This window comes from Drosophila mauritiana, chromosome 2L (assembly GCF_004382145.1).
Source record: "Drosophila mauritiana strain mau12 chromosome 2L, ASM438214v1, whole genome shotgun sequence".
Lineage (NCBI taxonomy): Eukaryota > Metazoa > Arthropoda > Insecta > Diptera > Drosophilidae > Drosophila > Drosophila mauritiana.
The window spans coordinates 20,694,152-20,716,902 of record NC_046667.1 but is presented as its reverse complement, the minus strand read 5'-3'; the positions used below and the strand labels follow the sequence as shown (position 1 = coordinate 20,716,902).

Below are 22,751 nucleotides of genomic sequence, written 5' to 3'. Positions count from 1 at the left end.
GTCCCTTTCATATACGAGTATTTAAATTTAGCGCCATAAAGCATTCAGAGAAGCGATCTGCTGGTTTACAGTAGCGTTGACCGAGCGGTTTCAACAGCAGGGCGGTTATAGAAAGATGACCTGAGGTGTAGGCCATAACTGCGTTGGCAAGTTTTCGCTAAGAGCTGTCGTTAACGCTACTCAACGAATAAATTGAGAGAAATCTGAAAAAAGTGGCACAGTTTCAGTTAAAATAAAAATCTTTTTGAAGCGAATACGATTTTCTACTTTTATAAATGGCTTAGTAAGAAAGTCGTTTTAAATGGTAGTCTTATTATAAAAAATTAACACTTTTGAGTTAAGCCCGTTGTATGAAGACTAAAATATCATATTTAATACTTTGTAGTTATGTTATTTTGATATTCAAATTTCGATTGTTCCGTTATGCAAAATTCAAATGTTCCCCCTTATTAATATTGATATGCAGTCATACAAAACGCATGGTCCAAATGGTTAGTTTTTGTGAATTGGTGAAAGTGGCTCTCTCGAAATTCGCGCAGTTTACAAAACATTTTTTGAACAAAAGAAATTAAAAATGTTCGAGATGCTTTCCCGCTTAATCTGGCGGTTTTTTTCGCAGGGAAATATAACTCCTCTAATTTACGTCGAGCTATTTAAGCCAGATAAAGATCCTTAAGGACGAAATGGACAGTATTGTTACAAATTTTTAATAAGAATGCAAACAGGCCACAGCTCCAATTGTGTATATTTTAACTTGCACACCTTCACCGCTCTCTCTCTCCAGGATCACTTAATTTTACTTTCACGCAGTCTTGCTTTGCTATATTAATTTTTTTTTGGCATATCGAATGGGAAAGCGCCATTTTAACCAATGATAACCTTCGTTGGGCGCTGTTAAAAATGTAATCTCTTTTAATTAATTTCATTATAAGGCAAAAGAAAACATAGATTTTCGTATACTCTCCACTAATAATAAATAGTTTTATTGTGAACATTACGTTTTCTCCCTTTTTTGATTTTAGTACCATCTTAACGTTATAATAGATACGCAAGTCAATCTTTTTAAGTATGCACTGCATAACTGGTTTACTTACATCATTTTGTAATTAACTCAATCTATATATTTTTTGACTATATATTTATGATCATAAGTTTATCTTATATTCGTATAATAATAATGGTATGTATAATTAATAACTTACTTTAATTGCGTTAGGTCTAAAATCATATAGAGCTAAATTAAAATACTAGAAGTAATTGATGCTTGATTTAGCTAAACTGTAACAGCACATAAAGGGAACTAAGTTAAATACAACATAGAAAGCCGATGGGAGTGACGTTAGCAATCAAACATACAAAGTTACAGTGCTGTATCGATTTCTAAAAAGCAACTGATCGCCAAAAGCGGATTTAAAAGAATCTTTGGAAATCTTTTAAAGAATTCGGATCAGTTTGGTTTGTTTATGTTTTATTAAAGTTTAAACACAAATCTTATATTGGTAAAGTATTGCCAAGATTGGTTTCTAGCCTTAAAGTAAAATTGTTTTTTAACTTTACAAGCCGATCGATATATACAAATTTCAATAATGCGCCTGCCGGCGTTTGTTATGTGTCATAATCATCCTGTTGCGAGCTAAAGTAGCTTACCAACCCACTGAACTCTCCCACGACTGCTGTTCCCGTTGCGGATGGCGGAGCTCTCGTGTCATGAGCTGATCCTGAGTCTTCCTCGGCTATGGGTGCCGGTGACCTGGCAGGTTCTGCCGGACCCGATACCTCGGCCACTACAGCGATCGGAGACTTCCTGATGGGATACGCCTCTAGAGTAGTTAGCTTTTTGCTGGTTATCACAGAAGCCATTGGTGGCTTGTGGCTGCTGGTTTCGCTGGTTATTGTGGGTGGCGGGGCTGCAGCGGGTGGTGGACCTGAAGACTGTGTCGGAGTAGGTTGAGGAGTTTTTCCATGCGTCAGAGTGGAAACCGAGTGATTCGTTGGCGTCAGGGTGTGCGGGGCACTTACGATCACCGAACTTGTCGCTGCGTGGGCAGATGGTGTGGACAGCGGCGGGGGCGGGGGATAATAGCCATATGGGGAATATCCACCTGTAACATATAAAGTTAAATAATCATCAAATCACACTAAACATAACCCTATTAAATAATAAAATATAAAACGGTTACTCAAAATCATCTTAAAATGTATTGCTAGTAAAATCAAATGTAATTTAATTTTCAAATATAATACCATCTATTGAATACATTTGGATTAGCTTGTTTTGTTTATTCAATTAGCCTTTTCCTTCGTTGATTATTAGGAACAATATTTAACAAACACCATTTTGAAAAATATGTTTATTTGACATGGCATTCGAAGATACAAAGATCCAATTTAATTCTTAAGCACAGGAGAAGAATGTGGTGCAGTGTTCTTTAAAAACATTTAATACCATTTTCTTAAGCTTCTCTTAAATAAACTTTCAAAAGAAAAACCAAATTATATTTGCTTACGTGGTCCGGTAACGTAGTCCACAGCTCCAGGGCGCATACCTCCAGTTCCTGGAGCTCCACCAAGACGAGGCGAATAGTGTGGATTGCCGTAAATGGGCGGCGCTCTATAAGAAACACGGGTGTTGAATGGGAACTGTTGAGTACATTAGTAGTTTACCTGTAGGGATTCAAGTGGGGAGATGCATGTCGCGCTGGAGGCGGCCCGGAATTAAAGATTCCTCCCATTGGGGACCCAGAGGGGCCACCGTGGTGCTCGGCTCCGTGAAGGTAACCCGGCCTGGAATTCGACGTAGTACTGGGCGTGGAAGTTGGTGGTCCAGATCCGCGAAGTGGCGGCGGTGGTCCGTAGGTGGGTCGTAGGGATGCGTGAGGCGGAGGCAATCCAGGTGGCATTTGCGGTCGCAAAAGGTGTCTGGGAGGTCCTGACGTCGAAGAAGGAGAACGGGAGCCTGGGACAGCGGGAATGGGTTGCTGGTTAGCTACTTGGCCATAGAATCGGGCCAGTTCCGCACTGCTTGGATATACACCACTAGGCGGTCCATGACTTCGTCCATGGGCCGGAGGAAGGTGCGACGGCATCCGGGTAATCACAGAGGCTTGGGAAGCAGGAGCGCTAGGGGCAGCATCCTCGTGCGGCTTAAAGAGCGGTTGAGCCTTCTCCTTATCCGAGGGGGCCGATCCCGGTGTAGTTGAGGAAGTAGCAGCTGTAACAGCGGCCGCCGTTTGTTGCTTCTGCAACTGATCTCTTAGAGGTGTAACCTTTTTTCGTCGACCCCTTGGTTTCGGATCAGGCGCTGGGTTACCCGAAGCTGTCTCGAATGGACGCGCTGTAGCAGAAGCGACCGCCGATTGCATAAGATGGGCAGCCGCCGCCGCAGCCGAAGGCATAGACATGACCAGAGGCAGGTGTTGTGTAGAATTAGGACCGGATCCGTAATTACCACATCCGAGCGGCTGACCAAGAGGAGCGGATAAGGCATTTTGCAGGAGATGCATGGCCTGTGGTGGGGGGACAGTCTGCGAAAGGTGTCTTTGAAGCATGGGATGCATACCGTGAGCTGCTTGAGGAGGAACCAGAGATGCGGGAGAATGAGACGGGCCGGCGGAGATTGGGAACTGGTGGCGCAGTAGCGGCGGATGCATGGTGGGCATGGGAAGGCGCTTTCGGTGTGGTTCCTGCAAGCCAGATGTACTGGGCGCGGAATTTTGAGCTGGACTCTCAGGTATCACCCTGCTAGTTTGCTTGGTCTTGGAAGGCGTAGTGCGCAGAACCTCCTCTGCTCCAGGAAGCTCACGAGCTGCCACTGCCGCGCTGAACTGTTCTTCCTCCTCCACCATTCGAGCAATCGCGTCCTCCATGTCCTCGGGCAAGTCGTCGGGCAGCTCAGCGTCGTCAAGCTCCGACTCGTCCACATCATCTAGATCTCCAATGGTCTCTCCTTTGCGTTGCAGGTAATCGATGTCCAGCACCTTGGCCTGCCGAATCACTGAGAGCGGCACCGTGGAAAGCGAATCACTGCCTGCTGCCTTGCCAGGTGTGCGCTTCTCCGATGCAGTGACACCAGATTTTAGGGGCGTGAGACGTGGTGTAGCAGCAATCTTCGCACCCTCTGCATTTTTCTCTGCGAGCATACGCTTTATCTCCTCCTGCCGCTGGATGAATTTTTGACGCTCCTCAGGTGGCGTATCCGGCCGATGCACGCCAGGTTTAATGCCGCCGTCAGAGCTGTCGTCGTCTACGTAAAGAGATGAAAAATTAAATCAAATGGCAAATGTTTTTATAATTACTTCTATTGTGTAAAAATATTTATCAAAATGATAGCTAGAAACTATTTAAATTATTGCTTACCGTCCTCAATGTAGGCGTATCGGCGACCACGGGTGCGAGTGCGATCGTCGGAAGCGGCGCCGTCCTCTTCTTCAGAGGACACCGGTTTTTTCTTTTTGGCCTTGCCTTTTCCTTTACCCTTGCCTGGTAGGGTTGAAGATGCGGTTGGCTTAAGAGGCTGAGAGCGAGGTTGTTTGCCTGAACCTTTGCCCGACAAAGGTGCACCCTCTTCATCTTCATCGTCATCGTCATCATCCTCTCCCAAATCGCTCTCGCTTATGTCGTCGTCAGAGTATTCCAAGCGCTTGACCTTTTTTCCAGCCTGGGTGGCTAGCTTCTTTAGCTTGGGTGACTTTCTGGCGATGCCACCCGACGAATTCGACTTCTTCGCGGCCACCGTCTTCCTCTTTTTAGAAGAAGGATTCCAGGCACCATCCTCGCTCTCAGAAGTGGTGTCGTCACACAAATCGGCGCTGTCCACGTTATCGGACAACTCATTATCATCGTCATCTTCCGTTTCCGTTTCTGTATAGTCAGAATCGTCTTTCTTTTTTTTTGGCTTTGTACTCCGTCGCTTCTGATCTTCGTCTTCGCTTTCGTCGCTCTCTTCAACAACAAACTTTCTATCCTTGCGCCTTTCACGTGCCGCTCTCCTGGCTGCCTTTCTTTGCTTTTTCCCTCGACCGGGACGCCTGTATACCTCCAAGCTTGAGTCTGAGTCTCCGGATGCGGACTGTGAGGTATCTTCATCGGAGTAACTGGACGTTTTAAAATCCTCATCGCTGCCATTATCTTCCTCGCTGCTAACGTCCAGGGTGGTCAGTTTTCGAGCCTTCTTTTTGGCAGGAGGTTGCTTAAACTTGTTGCTACGTTTGAGGGGTACTTCGTCTTCTGACGATGACGGACTACTGCCGCTAGATTTTGATTTATGTTTCTCCTTCTCACCGTCTTCCTTATTCTCCACTTCACCCTCCGTAGGCAGATCATCGCGTCGTGCCTTTTCCTTATCCGCCTCAATAATGGTGGATATGTCTTTGCCTCGGCCCAGATTTCCTGCTCCGGCAACCTCATCCATCTCCTTTTTTAAAGCAGAATTGATGAGGTCGTCATACTCGTTAAGCCGATAGCTCACGTTGATCTGTCGCCGCTTACGCAACTTGTATATGGGTTCATCGTCCGAGTCAGAAAAGCTAGTGCTATTGTCGCTACTTGACTCAGATCCAGATCCGGATCTAGAGCCACTGCGTAACGATTTGCCATGGCTGGAGTCAGATTCGTTTCCACGACGGCGCCTGGTGCCTCGCTTGGCAGCTCTCCTATTAATGCGTCCATCTCCTCGACGCCGCTTTACCTTTTCAGCCTTGCCGACCGACATATCATCCCTATCGTCTTCGTCCTCTTCCTTTTCGCTCTTGAAGTTTTCGTCCTTCGCCGCCAGCGTGGCCGCCTCTAGCTCCTGACGCTCTCGCTCGGCTTGCTCTTCAGCCAAGATCCGTTCCTGTTGCTTTTGAGCTACCAATGTGTCGTATTGCTCCAGCTGTCTCTCCAGGGCAGCTATGAGCTGCTCCTGCTGGCAAGGAGGACAGTGCCAATCGCCCTCAGGAATGTAGAAGAGCACTGGTGAGAGGCAGGAGCAGTGGTACCCTTTGTTACAGGTAGGCGTGTCGCAGAGCAAAATCCACTCCGGATGGTCAGACTTGCCGCACTTCTGACAAGCTTCCTCCGCATCCTTATATAAAATAAATAAGCATGAATGTTACTGCATTGTGATTTTAGTGACCACTTAAGATAGAGCGCAGATTCTGGATAAGCATTAAAAGGCTAGTCGGGAGATCGATTTCAGCGTAGCGCACGAAATGGTATTAGCATTTATGTTATTAAAATTATAAATTCGTAAAAAAAATAGAATACCTACTATTGATACAAAAAATCTACAAAAAAAAAAAAAACAAGGGACAACAACAATGCAAGGAATATATCAAGAAATATTTTCTTCTATTTTGAATAAGACATTCAGCACGTGGAAGCTAACAAAATCAATTGTGTATGATTTCTAATTAACATTAATAACATTAACATTTTTAATATTTACCTCCTCTAGGTCATCGGCATTCTCCTTCCGTACGGTGCGCGCTCTTTTCATTGGTACCACTTGAGACTCATCTTCAAGCTCCGATTCTGGCGAAAATTCGTGATCGGACCGGAAGAGTGGCGAACCAGGATCCGTTTCATAGTGCGGTGGCTCCTCCTCTTCCTCCTCGCTTTCCGGCTGTTCTTCTGAATCAGAAGACCAGCCATCCTTGCCAGGACACTTTTTTTTCTTCTTATTACGGGCCTCTTCCTCCGCCTCGCTGGCCTCAGATTCTGATTCTTCTCCTGATGGCTCTAGCACAGTAGGATCTGCTTCCTTCTCGGCTTTTTTCTTTTTCTTAAGCTCCTGTTTCATGGAACGTAGAGCAACCTCCTCTTGCTTTCGTCTTTCAGCTTCCTCTTTGATCTTCTGCTGGGCAATGCGCCTAGATTGGCGCACAGGCGTCTCCGAGTCGTTGCTCTCAATGATATTTGTAGTATCCACCTCACGCTTCTTTCTCGGCCCACGTCCACGACCCACCTTTGGCTTTGGCTCCTCGTTGGGCTTTTCTTTGATGGGTTTCTCCTCTGGTTTTTTCCTATTTTCTGGTATTTCTGGGGCTGGATCGTCTTTAGCTTCAGATTTTAGTTTGCCTGAAATTTTCTCATCATCTTCGGATTCCTGCTTAAGCTCAGCATTGACCTCTGGCTGCATTTTATCCCTGGCCCCACCTCGAGTCCTTTTTGGCTGAGGAAGCTCGGAGTGAATGACAGCAGCTCCACCTCTGCGACCAGAACGACGGGCACATCCCTCCGGTACAGCCGATTGGTCTTTAACTGAAGGTAATGAATCTTTGACAGACATAGCAAGTGGATCCTCCACTTCCTCCTGTATGTCCTGCTCGTTATTGCGCTTCAACTTCTCGTTTACGGTTGACGGAGGCACTTCAGTAGGGGAGGATTCCTTGAAAAACGCTTCATTCGCATCCTCACTGCTACGACGCTTGCGATGACGCTCGTCTGCTTGACAAATTACGTTAGAAGCTGAAACTGCAGGCACGAGTGTCTCACTGTTTGTTCGTTTTCTTGGTATGGGCTCTTCTTCACTCTCCTCCTTTCGTAGTTGAGTTAGGAGATTTTTCTTTAGGGGCTTGGTTATCGGTGTTTTTTTTTGCGGACTTAAGGAGCTGATGGGCGGGGTAGCTTCTCTAGTTTGCTGGATCCGTTGCTTTGGCTTTTCCATTACTTTTCCAGTTGTCTTTTCAGGCAAATCTATCTCTATACTTTTCTTTAACTTTCTTTCAATAATTTCCTCCAGAGTGGGCTTTGTTTTAGTGTGAGGAGCTATACACTTGCGGCGAATACGCGCATCGTCTTCTCCGCTGGACGAAGTAGTTTCTTCTAACTGCGTTTTTTGAGACTCCACTTTTCGTCTGGACTCCGCGTTAGCGGTCTTCGGTCTCATTTTAATGCGCTTGCCGCCCACATCCAAATCGTCCAGAGTAGGATCGTCATCTTGCTGTTCCTCTTCTTGCACTTCGCTTTCGGAGGTGGAATTTCGTAGAGCGGACTGAGAGTCATTAAGACGCCGCTTGCGATTTAATAACGTAGACGGTTTAGTTATTTCCTCACCAGCACCACTCGTCCTTGATTTACCATCAACCTCTCTGGATTTTCCATTGTCTTCGAAATGTAAGCTTTGGGATGTACTTGCACCTATGGCTTGCATTTTTTCCGAAATCCTATGTTCTGCAGATGGCGAAATATTAATTTCAAGACATGTTGTATTCGTTTCGCTTCTTGAAATATCTTTAGGTGGATCATCTTGAATCAATGTTTCATTAACCCCTTCTGCCATATCAATTTTATTCATAATAATACCTTTATCATTGCTTTTTCCTGAATAAGGGTCAATCAAACCTTTTGATTTTTCTGTTTCATCTTCCCCATCCGTTGAAGAAGATTTAGCGCTCGTTGCCGTTTCCTGTTCTGATTTCATTTGAGAATCATATTGGTTAGGTTCAGGGCTTTGTGCTTCACACGATAGTTTCTCATTAGATGCAGTATCCAAGCCTCTTTTCGAAATTTGCTGATGATTTCTTAACAGTTTATCCTCAGCTGTATCGCTTTCCAGGACACATTCTTCTGTTACTGGTTCCTTTGTTTTTTTTAGTTCAGCTGGAATTAAATGCTGATCCTGAGTCTGAATGGAGGAGTTATCGCTTTCATTTGTATTATTTTGTAAGACTGAAACTTCATTTGTCCTATTCTTCACTCCTTCTTCTATTGCCTCACTTTCGGTACGACCTTTAGAGATTTCCTCATTCTTTTCGATCACGCTTATGGTACTATCCTGTATATTCCTTTTAGCCACTAGTTCGGATTCCTTTTTTTTTAGTTGATCTTCTGAGATTATATTCACTTTAGCTTCTTGGCATATGTTAGTCTCTTCTAATGTAGCTGCACCCGCAGATGCTGTGTCTTGACTATCTCCCAGAGTTTTTGTGAGTTCGCTACCATTTCTAGGCGGTGTGTTTTCTATGCACTTTTCGCTTTCACCATTTGTTTTCTCCTCGCTCAAGCTGTCAAAAATGCTGCGTTTTACCTCCGGTTTTGATGTTTGCTTCATGGGACTTAGCTTAAGACATCCGGGCTCGCCAAAAAAGAACGTGGCCTTTGGTTCCGATGTGTGCGTTGACGTTTCCTCCACGGAAGCTTCGTTTTTACCGTTCCCCACGAGACAGTCGGTCCCCCACCCTTGACCAATCACATGGAGCATTGGATCTGCAATGGCTTCCCCGATCTCCAAGTCATCCCCATAATCAAGGTTGCCAATGAAATTATAAGGGATGGCTTCACAGTCAAGTCCTGATCCTTGGCCCTGCACCACTATCGTTGGATCCTCTATAGGCTCTCCAGTATCTTCCTCATCGTCATCCTCCTCGATATCCGCCGCCGCACTATCGACATCTTCCTCTTCCTCACCCTCATCCAATTCAGAATCCTCCTCGTCCTCTTCTTCCTCATCCTCTTCTCCGGACTCTTCTTCAATTTCATCCTTAGTACTTTCGTAGCGACTTGGCTTTTTGATTCGCTTTGTATCAAGCAGTGTGGGACGGTGCTTCTTCTGCTGTTCCTCCTGGGAGGCTGTGGGGCTGCTGTCTACGTCTTCGATAGAACGTTTTTTGGTTGGGGCCGGCGATGCGCTACTCGAAAGTTTGGCCTGGCTAATAAGCAGTGGCTAAAAGACCGAGAAGGAAATCTTATCTAAAAATGCAAAGCTCCTTGCTTAAATCTGTACACACCTTAACTTTTTTAGACTTTTGATCCTCTTGATCGGGAGAGCGGAGTTTAATCTTTAGATTGGGTACAGTTTTTACGGGCTCATCTCCCACTTCCTCTTCATCCTCTTCTTCTTTCTGTTCGGGGGGCGGTGGTTTGGGAGGGCAACTGTTGCTGCTGCTGGTGTCCTCATCGGCCTCACCAATGTCCTTCGAAGGAAGTACCACCTCATTTCCGCGCAGCCTTGAAATGAGATTTACAAACTCGTCCCGGTTCGTGGCAACCACCTGCCAAATTTCCTCGTCTAGATGCTCCTGGTAGATCCGCAGATTACAGTGGGCATCCTGAGTCAGCCAGTAGGCATGTCCCAACCGGTCCCTTCCAATTGGCTCCGAGCGTAAGGTATCGGCATTCAATGTGAGTATGTGGGCCCGAAACTTGGCATTGCGTTCGAACTGACTTTCGAGAAGTTCCTGTACGGGAAAGATGCTCTTTAGCACGGTTTACCGTGTGGTATGAAATTCGCCACTCACTCGAAATATTCGCAGTTTAACCTTCAGGCTGGAATTCTTATATCCAAAACGTTCGATTTCCCAGGCATCTTGCACAGAGTAACCGAAGCAGAATTTGCTGAGGGCTGACTCCCAACTCTTTTCGTGAACCGTCTTACGGGTTTTACGGAGCAGCTTTATGTGCAAGTCCCTTAGCTCAGGAACTGCAAAGATGATTTAAAATTAAATATTAATAAATGTTCTGCGAAAAGGCACAAAGTGATAGCGGAATAGAAATTAATTGTGGGTGGATTATGAGGGCCAATAAAATAAATGCAATCGCGTTTGCTGTAGTGCACAATACAAAACGTCGTAACGTCACATGTACGTCGCATAACTTTTTTAAACAAATATATTTTCCGGTTCCTTTCCACTCGTGACCTTAAATATTTCCAAATGCAGGTGTATATTTAAAAAATAACACAACTTTTATTGTTCAATAGTAGCTCTCCTCTCCTTAGCCAGTGCGAAAAATGAAATAAAATTCCTATCTCTGAAAAAATAAATAAAAGTAAGTCTTCGACCAAAGCAAATGTGGGAAATATTTACGTCTCTCCCAGATTTGTTTTGTATATTGCGCTTGTGTTGAGATGAAAACAAATCGTTCTCTCTTCCATTGAGCAATCTATTTCTCTCTCACGAGCCAAGCACGCTCTCCGGAGCGGAGCATTGGCAAACCTCTCAAGCAGACAGACCTATTCGAAAACACTACATCCGTAGTTTCCGCCGCCTCTTGCCCCGCGATAATTGAACCTGACATAACTTACTTAATTTGGCAAAAACTGCCTAAACCCTGCTCTCTTGCTACCGCCACCCACACCATCTCACCTTCGTTGTTGTTTGTCAACCACTCCTGGAGATGCTTGAAATTGGGCAGGCTAAGGCCCAGGTCCTTGGCGAATTTCTGCAGGAAGGCACAAATGACCGCAAAGTCCGGATCATTGGCGCATGTGTGCAGCGTGGAGGTCAGGGCGTCGTCGTCCTTGCACTCCTCCGATATGGAGTCCGTCGGAAGCGAGATCGGATTGGTGGGCGCCGCAGCCGCAGCTGAGGACGCCGCCATTTTTCATGAGTCCCCGAGAACGAGCGAAAATTTTCGGGTGCTGTATACTACTCTGGCAAAACCTCAAAACAGGCACTGCAAACACGAGTCATTTGTCCAAGAATCAAGCTCTTTGGTTGCGCGGCACTGCGAGGCTTCGAGGGTGCATATTTCTGGCCGCGAGACAGCTCTTGTACGGGGTAAACTCCTATTTTAAAGCAAGCGAAAAGGCTTTATTTTCTGTTATGGGTTTCAGTGTGGCCGCGCAGTCACTTTTCGACAATACTGCATATTGCTCCCATGGAATTGAAGCGAGTTGGCAGTCGATGCACTGGGGAACTAATTTCTAGTATACTTTGCGTATGTATAAAAACAAACTGCGAATACATTTATAATAGTTTATAAAACAATAGACTTACTCAGATTCGCGATAAAACAGTTATTTCGTAAGTTAGCGCTAGTCTATAAAATGTCTTTTAAATGTTACAAATCTAAAAATTGTTTTACAATAAAAAAGACAGTGCCAAATTTATTACATCGACGATCAATATAAGTTTATAGGAACAAAAGGTGTATAGTTTTACCGTATATCGAGTGCGTATCAATTAACCTAAATGTTTGGTTAAAGCAGGGAAGTCCACTATGGGAAATGCATTTTTGGTAAGACAAAAAGATCCTTATCAGAAGCTGAACACGTCCACTGCTTGCTTCCGATTTGATAAAAAATTTGACACAACACTAAGAATATTGTAAAAACTTATTGGAAAAAAACTATTTACATCTTACATCTTATTCTTAAAGGAAATGAAAAACATATACACACTAGACATATATATGTATACACTAAATGCACTTGTTGTTGTGTAAAATATTGGTCAATTGATTTTTTTCCATTACAGATATGGCGGAGATTGTCCATTTCAATTTTCAAAAACACATTTTCCGTTACACAAATGTTTTAACGGTATATTTGGTATTTTGTGAACACATTGGTTCAGTTCCCGGACCCAGTTCCAATGAGCAAGTGATTTATGCATGTGTGTGTGTGTTTGTGTAGGGGGAATTTGTTGATAGATAGAACGACAAAAACAGTCGCAGCAAAACAACAAAGACGACGCAAACCAATCGAATTTAGTTTTCAGTATCAAGTAAAATCATTTCGCTGTGCTCATCTGCCATCGTCGATCAATATCTTGTGTACTCAAACGACGAGACTCTGCAAGTGGATACAGCCGTATAAAAAGCATCTAAAGGCCAGTGAAAGTGTAACGATATAAAAGATACAATCACCAAAGCACAAAGCTTTAGCAGCAATGACCACATATCAAATGAACTTCAACCAGGACTTTACGTAAGTAGCGACATCTGAGCTAAAATCCTTAAATCCAGGAAGGTCACCAAATCGAAAAGTGGCAAAAAATTGAGTGGCAAAAATCGACAAATGACACGGGTAAACAAGGCAAAAACAGCTGCTGTGGGGATGGTGGGCGGGGATCGTTATTGTGTATGTGGGTAAGCGTGAAGTGGCGTCATTTTTCGTGTCGTGTGTGTGTGTAGTTTATTAGAACATGCAAACAAGCAGTTCCAATTACAATGACATGCATTCATCTAATATTTTGGAATGCCTTTCCCGTTACGGGAGGGGGCTGGGAACCGAACTCGGTACACTGTCACTGTCACCAACAAGCGACCGATTTAGGAGTATTTTCATTCCAATGGCTACTGTGCGGGACACCAACACTCGCACAATTGGCGCACAATCAATTGTTTATGCGCAACAGCTGATGTCGCGAACTGAGGAACAAATGAAAGTGCCCAGCGATAAGGATGAAATTAAATGACAAGAAACAAAGGGGTCACTCTGGCGGGAGCGCACTGTAACTAGCAACGCAGCATTTACTGTCGAGCCTAATTAACCAGTTTCGCTATTGCACGGTACGTTGATGTCATTCAAGAACAGTGTGAGGGAAAAAGTGCAAGCAAGCCTTATAAAGGAACGCAAACATAAACGCAACGCAACGCAAACATTTGTGGTGAAAATCTAATGAAAATAATACAATCTGAAAAATTCGTCATAGCTCGAAAGACAGACAAAGAAAGGCAAAAGAGAGATTTCTAATCAGCAACAAATCAAGCACGGGTGAATGTACGCGAAAACGCAAATCAAACAATTTGCGTGGGGCTTTTCCTATGCTATTTTGTAGTTTTTTTAAACAAAAAAAAGTCTAAGTCAAAGCCTAAAGTCCACCAGTAAAGGACAAATTAAAAATGTAATCAGCAATATTCCGAAATTTTTTATTTTCCTTTGTAATTACTATCAAATTGCTGTTAGCTGGCTAGAAACTTCGATTGTACGTACAGATTTTAGGTAATATATATGCGAATTTTGTTCAAAATAATTAAAGCCTTCGTCATAGGACGAAGATCAGGCATTTAAAGAAATTTTGTTTAAGACTGGGTCTTTGTTTGTGGTGAGATAAGGTTTGATTTTGTGTGTGTAATCGAGGTTCTTGAGTTTGTTGTTATTTATTTGATAACCAGCGCAATTGCTCATCAGCTTTAATTTTAATGCAAACGACCGTAAGTGCACTTTTGCCTGATCAGTAAATTTATTTTCGATGCCCCATGTAGGAGAATGACAACGTTTATTTTTCTTAAACACTGCGTTTGTTTACTAACAACGCGAACACAAAAACAACTCAGCGAGTAACAACAAGCAAGAGACCTCAATGCGGTATCGCATAACAAGGGGCCTAGTAACCTTGGGCCCATTTTAGCATCGTTACGCCTTTGGCGGGAACTAGTTTGTGTTTCAAGAGAACTAATAGTCAGAAATAGCAACAACACGTGTTGCGCTCACTGATCACATTGCTGTGGTAGGCTTATCGCATGGAGCGTGCGCTCCAAGCCAACTATGTGCCAAAAATCAATCGCAATAATTGGCAGAGCTCAGCTTGCGAAGACACAAAACCGGTTTTAAATGTGGCGCTAAAAATTCGGGCCACCAGCAATTTCAAACTAGGACTGCAAACATCTGGCAGCCTCGCCATGTTTGCGAGTATGGGCACACTGGAAAATGCGGCACCGCTGACATTGAAAAGGCGAGAATTAAACGATAATTGATTGCAGTTTGAAATAGGAGCGAGAGAGTGCATGGGTAAAAATCAATACAGGGAGCAGCACCGATGGAGCAGCGCGCCAACTTCCTGGCTCTGACCCTCCTGGACGCCCTGGAGGACGAGAACGAGGCGGATATAATGTCGATGCTGGAGAGGAACAGCATAAATGCTGGCATCGTGCCCTGCGATCGAGGACTGGCTCCCTTGCACTACGTGTGCGGCATGCGAAACGGGGGACTGGCTCAGCGAATCCTGGAGCGGTTTCTCGAGTGTCCCGACCTCGACGTGAATGCCCTGTGCGACGGCCAAACCACGGCGCTGCACATCGCTAGCATTTATGGGCGGACAGAACTGGTTAGGATACTGCTGGAGCGCGGAGCTCGCGCAGACCTGGCTGATGAGGATAATAAGCTGCCAGTTCACTACGCCATTGAGGAGTGCCACTTCGAAGTGCTGCAGCTGCTCCGGGATCACATCTTCCGCGAGAGGCAGAACCATAAGAAGCAGCAACAGCGAGTCCAGGTGGTCAACGCTCTAACCCCCAATCAGCCGAGGTACAATCACGATGTAACTTCCCCGTACTACATTAATATCACTCACAGACGGCATCGACCGCAGCCGAAGTTTCCGGAGCCAACGGAGGTGGAGTGCACCGACATTCCGGTCCTGCCGGATGGGGAGTCTGTGAACCTGTTTGCCCTCACTGAAGCTCATCTTACCCAACTCATCCAGAGCCAACGGCAGCACCAGCCGGAGGATCCTTATCAGCCAAAGCGGCGAACTCTTATTGAAAGCTGGCGCGAGAAAGTGGAACGCTCGCGCGCCCGTCAGTCCCTGTTCCACCAGTACGATGAGCATGTGGAAGCGCTGGTGGATGATGCTATTAGTCAGGAGGATTTCAACTATAAGGAACACCTGCAGAAGAAGCTCAGAGACGAGGACAATCCGAAAAATTTGACAGAGGATGCTCCAACCTCGGGTCGTCAGGTGTTCGAGATGCTAGTTGAGCAGGTCTCTCAGGCTGTCGTTGTGGACCCGGAACCCGAGCACAGTTTTTTTACAGCTCAGGGCGACGAGGAGGACTTGACGGAGAGCTCAGCACGCCAGGATGAGTACTTTCTGCAAATCAAGGAGGCCTACGTTCACACCGACGACGAGAACGGATTAGTTTTCTACGAGGCGAAATACCTACAGAACAGGGACAGGCGGGAACCAGTCGTGCAAACTCCCAAAGAGAGGAAGCACGATTTGGAAAGCTCCGTGAGCACTAATTATACCCTGCCATTAGACTACGAAACGGACGCCCTGCGCCGGGAGTTGACACAGCTAGGTGCTCCGGTGGGTCCCATTACCAAAACAACTAAGCGGCTGTACATCAAGCAGCTAATCAAATACAAGCGCAATACGGAGGCGCTGCTGGCCGCCCAAAAGCACGCCCAGGAGGCGCAGATCCGATACTCGGTAGAGCTTCATCGCACCCTGCGGTCGCCAGAGGACTTTGCGAGGATCAATGATTACTTGCCGCATGAGGCAACCTCTGCAGCGCATTTCGCAAAGTGTGGGGTGACAAAAAAGAACATGCGAGAGGGGCACCTTAAACAGAGCTTCATCTACATGTTGATCGATCCACGCATTTCTCGGAATTTGCCTGGGGAGAGCGCTTTTCTCGAAAAGTTCGGGGTTTGGCAGCGTTTTCTGGACTCAATTTTTTACATAGGCAAGGGCAAATCTTCGCGACCGTACGCTCACCTTTACGATGCCATGCGGCAGCACACACGCCTTCACCAGAAGCGCGAAAAGGATAAGACAAATAGGGAACGCGGCGGCGGATTCCGCACCCTACAGCCAGATGTTTTCCGCTCCCCGCCACCGGGAGATGGTAAGATGGGAAGCCGTAAGCTAGAGCGCATCCTAGACATTTGGCAACATGGCAGTGGAGTCGTTTGTCTGCATGTCTTTCACAACATCTTGCCAATTGATGCATACACACGCGAAGCGTCCATAATAGACGCTCTGGGCTTGAATCACCTTACCAATATAAAGCGCGGCGACTACTATGGGCCAGCTCAGTCTTGGACCATGAAACAGAAAAAACAGCTGGGAATAGCGCTGCTTTTCAAGGCCATGCACATCTATCTGGCGGAGGGAGAATCCCAGTTGTCGCCAAGCGACCTCCTCTGAGAACGGGAATAAAATGTGGTTTCGAAAACATATTTACAATTAGTACAAAGTGGAACGGCGCATCTCGAATATTCAAAGATTGATCTCAAGATTAATTACATTTAGAAAATGGACAGAATAAAAAAATTGGGAAATAAATAAGGCTATGTTTGAATTCAAGGCAACAGTTTACAAATTTAATTCCATCTGGTCCATTAGCGGTAGCATTTTAAATGATTTACAAACTATTATTATATTAATTTTTAGTCAAATAGTTATGCAATTTGAAAAGGTAGACTTATATATGTACACAGATTAATCCCAAATAATAAAATACGTTCATTCAAAGACACGTTTTATTTATGTACTTACGAATTTCTAAAACATTTTTGTATTCATTTACTTAGCATAAAGCCGATAGGGTCAAAAATTAATTTTTTTAATTAGTTTTTAATTAATTAGTTTCCCGGAGGACTAATTAACAACAAACATTAGTATTGCCTCCTTAGTTTCACCAAATTATAAATCAACACAGAAATGTATTAATATTTCGAGTTGAATAAGATTAAAAATTTTCCTGAAAGAAGGCGTAAAGTGTAAATCGCTTCAATAATAGCGTCCAAGGCAACATTGGGTCTATAAAGTTACACACATATTATGGACAGGTACAAAGAAAGTAGGTGAACATGCTTGCTTCAACTACTAACTACTACTACTACTACTACATGAATTAAATCAATATGGTAATATTATAAGATATTATATTATATATACTTTATCTGTTCGCAGACGCTTATATCCACTTGTTGCATACTCTTGTAGTAGTATACCACTCTACGAGTAACTTGTATAACTAGAACGCGAAATCAAATGGGTTTGCAATGTTTTTCCCTCTCCCTGAGGCGGAATATGTATGTTGAGCGGAATTTTTTGACCCAATATAATTGGGGAACGTCTCAAGAATACGCTAAAAGATTAAATTCTTATTTTATGTTCCTAATGTTAATCAGGAACTAAAACTATATTGAAGTCATTAAAAGCTTTATTTAAATTATATTCCATTATTTCATAATTTTTTAAAGTTTAAATAGAACATACCCTTCTAATTAACAGAACACAAATTAGTGTTATTTAGGTTTATACTCCACACGAAAATATTATATTTTTTATATATTTTTAAAAATATTTTAAACAATCAATTGTTTTTTCTTAAACAATCAATTTCGGTACAAGCAACCATTAAAATCAAAGTCTTCTCCGACCAAAAGTACTTCGTGTACTTTGTTTGGGCAACGGCTACTGCGGGAAACCCACCCTTTAAGAGCCTCCCCAAGATGCCTGCATCGGCGCAGCCTTATCAAATGTATCGAAAGTAACAGAACTATGGAGCCTGAGCCCAAAAGCATGCTGCATCGTTTGGCACAGTGCAAATTCGTTGCTTTCGCCTGCGTGTGCGCATATAATTCCCAACTGCTTCTGGCAGCTCTGGCATGGTATAGAGTCAATTGACAGAGCTTAGTTATCTTTGCGCAGTGGCAATACCGTAACCAATGAAGTCCTCCTGAGGTGCGGTTATTGCTAGTTGAAAACTTTAACCAATACCCCGCCATGGGGACGTGAAATACCGTCCACTACGGCAATTTTTGGAAGCCCGAGAGGGCTAATTAAATAATTAATATGGCGGTTGTCTTTGAGTATATTATTTAAATTTCGTTAGCATTTTAGTCGTAAAATAGGGTGGAAATTAGTTTTGAGGTCTTATTCGGATGCAAAAACATGGTGTGCAAAGAAACATTTGTAAAGGTTAAAAAGCAAATACCTTGCCCTTACAAAGAGAAATAGGGTAAACCAAATCGTTATAAATGCACAGTTAATAGAACAGTCAGCATATACAGCAGTGTTCATAAAAGTGGCAGTACTTGGGACCTGCGAGTTTAAGATAAAAAATGTATATGACATACAGTTTTAATGGTCAATTTTTTTTATAATATCACTAGGTATTTAATTTCAAACAATTCAACAAATGTTTTATTTCTTCAATAGTTTTGAAAATATAGATTAAAACAACATAAATGGCAGAAAATCTGGTGTTCACTGAAATAGCGGTGCTTGACTTATAACGAACTTAGTTTTTCTTTTTAATGTGTTAATTAGGGCCTAACACTTGGTTGGATAGCCTTTGTTATCCAGCGTAGCCCTACACCCACGCGGCATGGAGTCCACCAGGTCCTGGCAACGTTTGGGGGTATTTTTGACCATGCATCCTGTACAACTTGCCAAATCTGAGCCTTAGACGTTAGAGAGTTCTTCGACACATATTGTTATTTTACATATTTAGGGGCATATTCTATTCAGCATATTTTTTTTTTTTTGGATATATTAATTTAAAACTGTCCTTCGCGGACAATCATTAAATTTGATGACTAAACTTAACGGTAGAGAATTAATTGATTACATAAATTGTTGCGAAACTATACAATAACTGTCGATATTGTATGTATGATGTATATAATAATGTATGTATATAATTTAATTTAATTTGCGTGTCTAATCCCAGAGAGGTCCAAAGGGTGTGATCGGTGCAGCCTCCTGGTGCGTTGACTGAGTCCAGCAGGCCTTGTGCCAGGTTGTTTGGGTGGTCTTGAAGCCTCTGCATGTACTGCCTGCTGCTTTTCTTAATCTCATCCTTCACCCAGGGGAAGCTGAGGACCTCGTGGATAGTGGCATTATCGTGGAAAGGGTGAGCGTTTGTGACGGTGCGGAGCGTTTTGTTTTCGAAGGTCTGGATAATGTTGATGTTACATTTCGATGCAGTGCCCCACAGTTGAATGCCATACGTCCAGATTGGCCTTATGATCGCTTTGTAGATAAGGAGCTTAGTGGAAGTCGGTAGCTTAGATTGTCTGCCCATCAGCCAGTAGAATTCACGGACTCGGTTCTCCGCCTGTTTCCGCTTCTTTAGCAGGTGTGGTCTCCATGTAAGTCTCCTGTCCAGTGTAAAGCCAAGATAATTTGGATTGGCTACCTCTGGGATTGGGAACCCGTTGAAACTGACTGGTGGGCAAGTGCCGCGTCTAGTTGCGAAGGTGGTAGCGGTTGACTTGTCTCTGTTTACCGATATATTCCATCTCGTGTGCCACGTGTTCAGTAGATCTAGTTGCTCCTGCATAGTCTGGGAGGCCTCTGCTGGGGTATCTGCTGTTGTTAGGAACGCAGTATCATCGGCGTAAGTGGCTGCCATAATGTACTGGCTCGGTATCACCGGCAGGTCAGCCGTATACGCGTTGTAGAGGAGCGGACCGAGAACGCTTCCTTGGGGAACTCCTGCACGGGCTTCTTTGACGTCTGAGCGCGCTTCTCCACACCTGACGGCGAATCTTCTGCCCTCCAGGAACGATTTTAAGAACTTGAAATATGGCTGGGGCAGGCCGTTTTTGAGCTTTAGGAGGAGACCGGGGTGCCAAACACGATCAAAGGCTTGCTTAATGTCCAGCATTACTGCTAGGCAGTATTTCTTATTCTCAAAGGCGTCCAGGATATATTGCGCTACTCGGTGGCCTTGCTCTGGTGTCCCGTGGCGGCGCCTAAAGCCAAACTGGTGATCAGGGATCAGACCAGCCTCCTCAATCACCGGCAATACTCTGGTCAAAAATACTCAGCATATGACAGTAAAACATCAAAAAGTTTATCTACATATGCGTTTTGGTGTATAATACCATATATCATGCGTTACGGTCATATGCCATGTGTTATTCGCTGATTCCCAAGTTCAGCTCAGCCTTTATGTCCCTAAACGGAATTTTTTTTCCTATCTACACATTCCATTTTACAAAAATAAGTGGAATAAAAAGTCGATTCCGAAAAGGGGCATGGAAAAATACCTTTGTATTTCTTAGTTTCCCTCGCACTGCTATTTTTATGAACACAGCTGTATGTATTTATTAAAAACAACTGATAGTCGAGAGTTTTCATCCTAGGAAAAACATGAAAAATGAAATTTCTCAAATGCAGTACTTTATTTGCCGTATTAGTAAATTTTATTGGTGTTCTGTGTATTCCAACAGTTCCCTGTCCGTGCTGAGTCCCACAGGTCTACGCCTTTTCTCGATTTCTAGCCAGGACAAGGTGGAGGAGATATTCGCCAAGGACAACACGGAGCAAATACGAATCGTGGAGCGCCTGTTCAACAGCTCACTAGTAGTGCTGGTCACCGCCCAGAAGCCCAACTGCCTCAAGATGCTTCACTTTAAGAAGAAGCAGGACATCTGCAACTGCTTTTACCCGTCGGAGATCCTCTGCGTTCGCATGAATCGCCAACGCCTGATCGTCTGTCTGGCGGAGAGCATACACATCCACGACATCCGCGACATGAAGATCCTGCACTCCATCGAAAACATCGCGCCCAACGAGCAGGGTCTATGCGCCCTCTCCCTCAACTCGCACCTGGCCTTCCCCGTCTGCCAAACGAGCGGCGAGCTGCGCATCTTTAACGCCAGCAAGCTGCGCACGGGCATGACCATCAGGGCGCATGACACGTTCCTCTCAGCTCTTGCTTTCTCGCCCAGCGGAGCTCTGCTGGCCACCGCCTCCGAGCGCGGGACCGTCATCCGGGTCTTTTGTGTGAAGAATGGCCAGCGGGTGCAGGAATTCCGGAGGGGCGTCAGCTGTGTCCGCATTGCCTCACTGGTCTTCTCTGCCAGTGGAGACTTCCTATGCGCCTCCTCCAACACGGAGACCGTCCACGTTTTCAAGATTGACACGCAGGCAGTGGAGACGGTTGAGCTGAAAGCGATAGGTGAGTATATTGACCAAGAATTAGCTTTGTTGCTCTAATGTTTTGATTGTCGATAATTTTGCGACAGTAAAATGCAACTTTGTAAAGTAAAGACAACTCTCTCATTAACCGAATCACCGAAAACATAACAACATTATTCATTGAAGACCACTTAACAATGTTATATTTTTCAACAACCAAAAAATCTGAAAGTTGTTCAAGATGAGTTATTGTTTCTTATAAATCTGTGGGTAGCGAAGCAATATTATTTATTATTATTATTTTCATATAATACAATGTTGCGTTTTTATTGTAGCTGATGTAGCTGCCAAGTCTGAAAATTCTGCCAAGGAAGCTGCGGCATCCCCAGCAGCAGAGGAGAGCAGTAGACCTGTCGCTACCTGGGGCGGAATGTTTTCCAAGGCTGTGTCATCGTTGCTGCTGCCCACGCAAGTCAGCGAAGTATTGGCTCAGGACCGATCCTTCGCTACGGTTCAGCTGGCGCAGGGCGGCCTAAAGCACATCTGTGCCCTGACCCGTGTTCAGAAGGAGCCACGTCTGCTGATTGCGTGCGAGGACGGATTCCTGTACGTGCACGAGTTTCCTGCAGATCGGGGTGGTTCCTGCAAACTGCTGTCTGTCCACGACTTGCGCGGAGCCCTGGAGGATGTAATAGAGCTTGAGCTGAGCGAAAGCGTTCAAGGGTCGCAGACAAAGCCTTCGAATCCTTTAACTGTGACGCAGCCCTCGCTTACGATGCTAAAGAGCTGTGCGGCTAGTGTGCTCATCGAGAATCCGGATCCGATGCAAGACAACAGTTATGCAAGCATCCTGAAAGGTGACCAGGCAGATGCAATGTCTGGTGAGCAAAAATTTATATTTTTTTAATAAGTTTTTCTAACTAGGCCTCATTCGTAGATTCTGACAAGTTTCGCAAGCTTTGCGATGCCATCGACACTCCAACAAAGCTCTATGATGAGCGACAATTTCCTCCAGTGGCAATTACCGCTAAGGATTGACCACGTAACCGTAACATCAAGGATATGGTCAGAGTTAATAGACAGCAGAATTATTAGCAACATTAGTTAATTCACCTTTACCAAGTCGCCCCATACAATCGTTATATCTACCGAAATTTCCTATATGAAGCGAAAATACTCGTTTGAAAAGTATTTTATTTTATATAAAGCATCTCTTAAAATGTACACGATGTACATATGTATGTATATAGGAATGTACCGAAAAGAATAACACATAAAAATTTAGATATTCTTATTGTGTTAATTTATTTTTCCCCTAATGTTCAACATTATTAAACCTTAGGCACTAAATCAAACTATGTATCCTTTAGAAACGTAGGTATAAGTGTATAGAATTACATAATAAAATTGTGCGGGAGAAGCTCAAAAAGAAAAAAA

The 22,751-nt window shown here is 44.2% G+C and overlaps 3 protein-coding genes and 1 non-coding gene across 4 annotated transcripts; 3 read left to right on the top strand and 1 right to left on the bottom strand.

Annotated features, from left to right (window-relative positions):
• Window positions 1-957: 957 nt before the first annotated feature.
• Window positions 958-11,549, bottom strand: LOC117138521 (remodeling and spacing factor 1). Its single transcript, XM_033300660.1, has 8 exons — window positions 11,067-11,549; window positions 10,221-10,402; window positions 9,711-10,160; window positions 6,428-9,646; window positions 4,357-6,064; window positions 2,665-4,243; window positions 2,508-2,611; window positions 958-2,102 (listed from the first exon to the last, which is right to left on the bottom strand). The coding sequence occupies exons 1-8, from the start codon at window positions 11,299-11,301 to the stop codon at window positions 1,606-1,608; spliced, it is 7,974 nt and encodes a 2,657-aa protein (XP_033156551.1). The 5' UTR covers window positions 11,302-11,549; the 3' UTR covers window positions 958-1,605.
• A 764-nt stretch (window positions 11,550-12,313) lies between these two features.
• On the top strand, window positions 12,314-22,743 carry LOC117137806 (WD repeat domain phosphoinositide-interacting protein 2). The gene is made up of 4 exons (XM_033299485.1): window positions 12,314-12,631; window positions 20,624-21,354; window positions 21,650-22,195; window positions 22,252-22,743. The coding sequence occupies exons 1-4, from the start codon at window positions 12,594-12,596 to the stop codon at window positions 22,350-22,352; spliced, it is 1,416 nt and encodes a 471-aa protein (XP_033155376.1). The 5' UTR covers window positions 12,314-12,593; the 3' UTR covers window positions 22,353-22,743.
• LOC117137797 lies at window positions 13,699-16,892 on the top strand. Its single transcript, XM_033299472.1, has one exon. The coding sequence runs from the start codon at window positions 14,466-14,468 to the stop codon at window positions 16,578-16,580; it is 2,115 nt and encodes a 704-aa protein (XP_033155363.1). The 5' UTR covers window positions 13,699-14,465; the 3' UTR covers window positions 16,581-16,892.
• LOC117135347 lies at window positions 18,081-18,220 on the top strand. The gene has a single exon (XR_004459001.1). It is a non-coding gene; the product is annotated as a U4 spliceosomal RNA (small nuclear RNA).
• Window positions 22,744-22,751: the final 8 nt, after the last annotated feature.

Bases quoted from the DNA above. Each gene is read 5' to 3' on its own strand.
- LOC117138521 (XM_033300660.1), bottom strand. From the start codon at position 11,301: ATGGCGGCGTCCTCAGCTGCGGCTGCGGCGCCCACCAATCCGATCTCG. The intron at 10,403-11,066 runs GTGAGATGGTGT...TCATCTTTGCAG, and splicing joins GTTGACAAACAACAACGAAG to TTCCTGAGCTAAGGGACTTG. The intron at 9,647-9,710 runs GTGTGTACAGAT...TCGGTCTTTTAG, and splicing joins AAAAGTCTAAAAAAGTTAAG to CCACTGCTTATTAGCCAGGC.
- LOC117137806 (XM_033299485.1), top strand. From the start codon at position 12,594: ATGACCACATATCAAATGAACTTCAACCAGGACTTTAC. The intron at 12,632-20,623 runs GTAAGTAGCGAC...GTATTCCAACAG, and splicing joins AACTTCAACCAGGACTTTAC to TTCCCTGTCCGTGCTGAGTC. The intron at 21,355-21,649 runs GTGAGTATATTG...TTTTTATTGTAG, and splicing joins GGTTGAGCTGAAAGCGATAG to CTGATGTAGCTGCCAAGTCT.
- LOC117137797 (XM_033299472.1), top strand. From the start codon at position 14,466: ATGGAGCAGCGCGCCAACTTCCTGGCTCTGACCCTCCTGGACGCCCTG.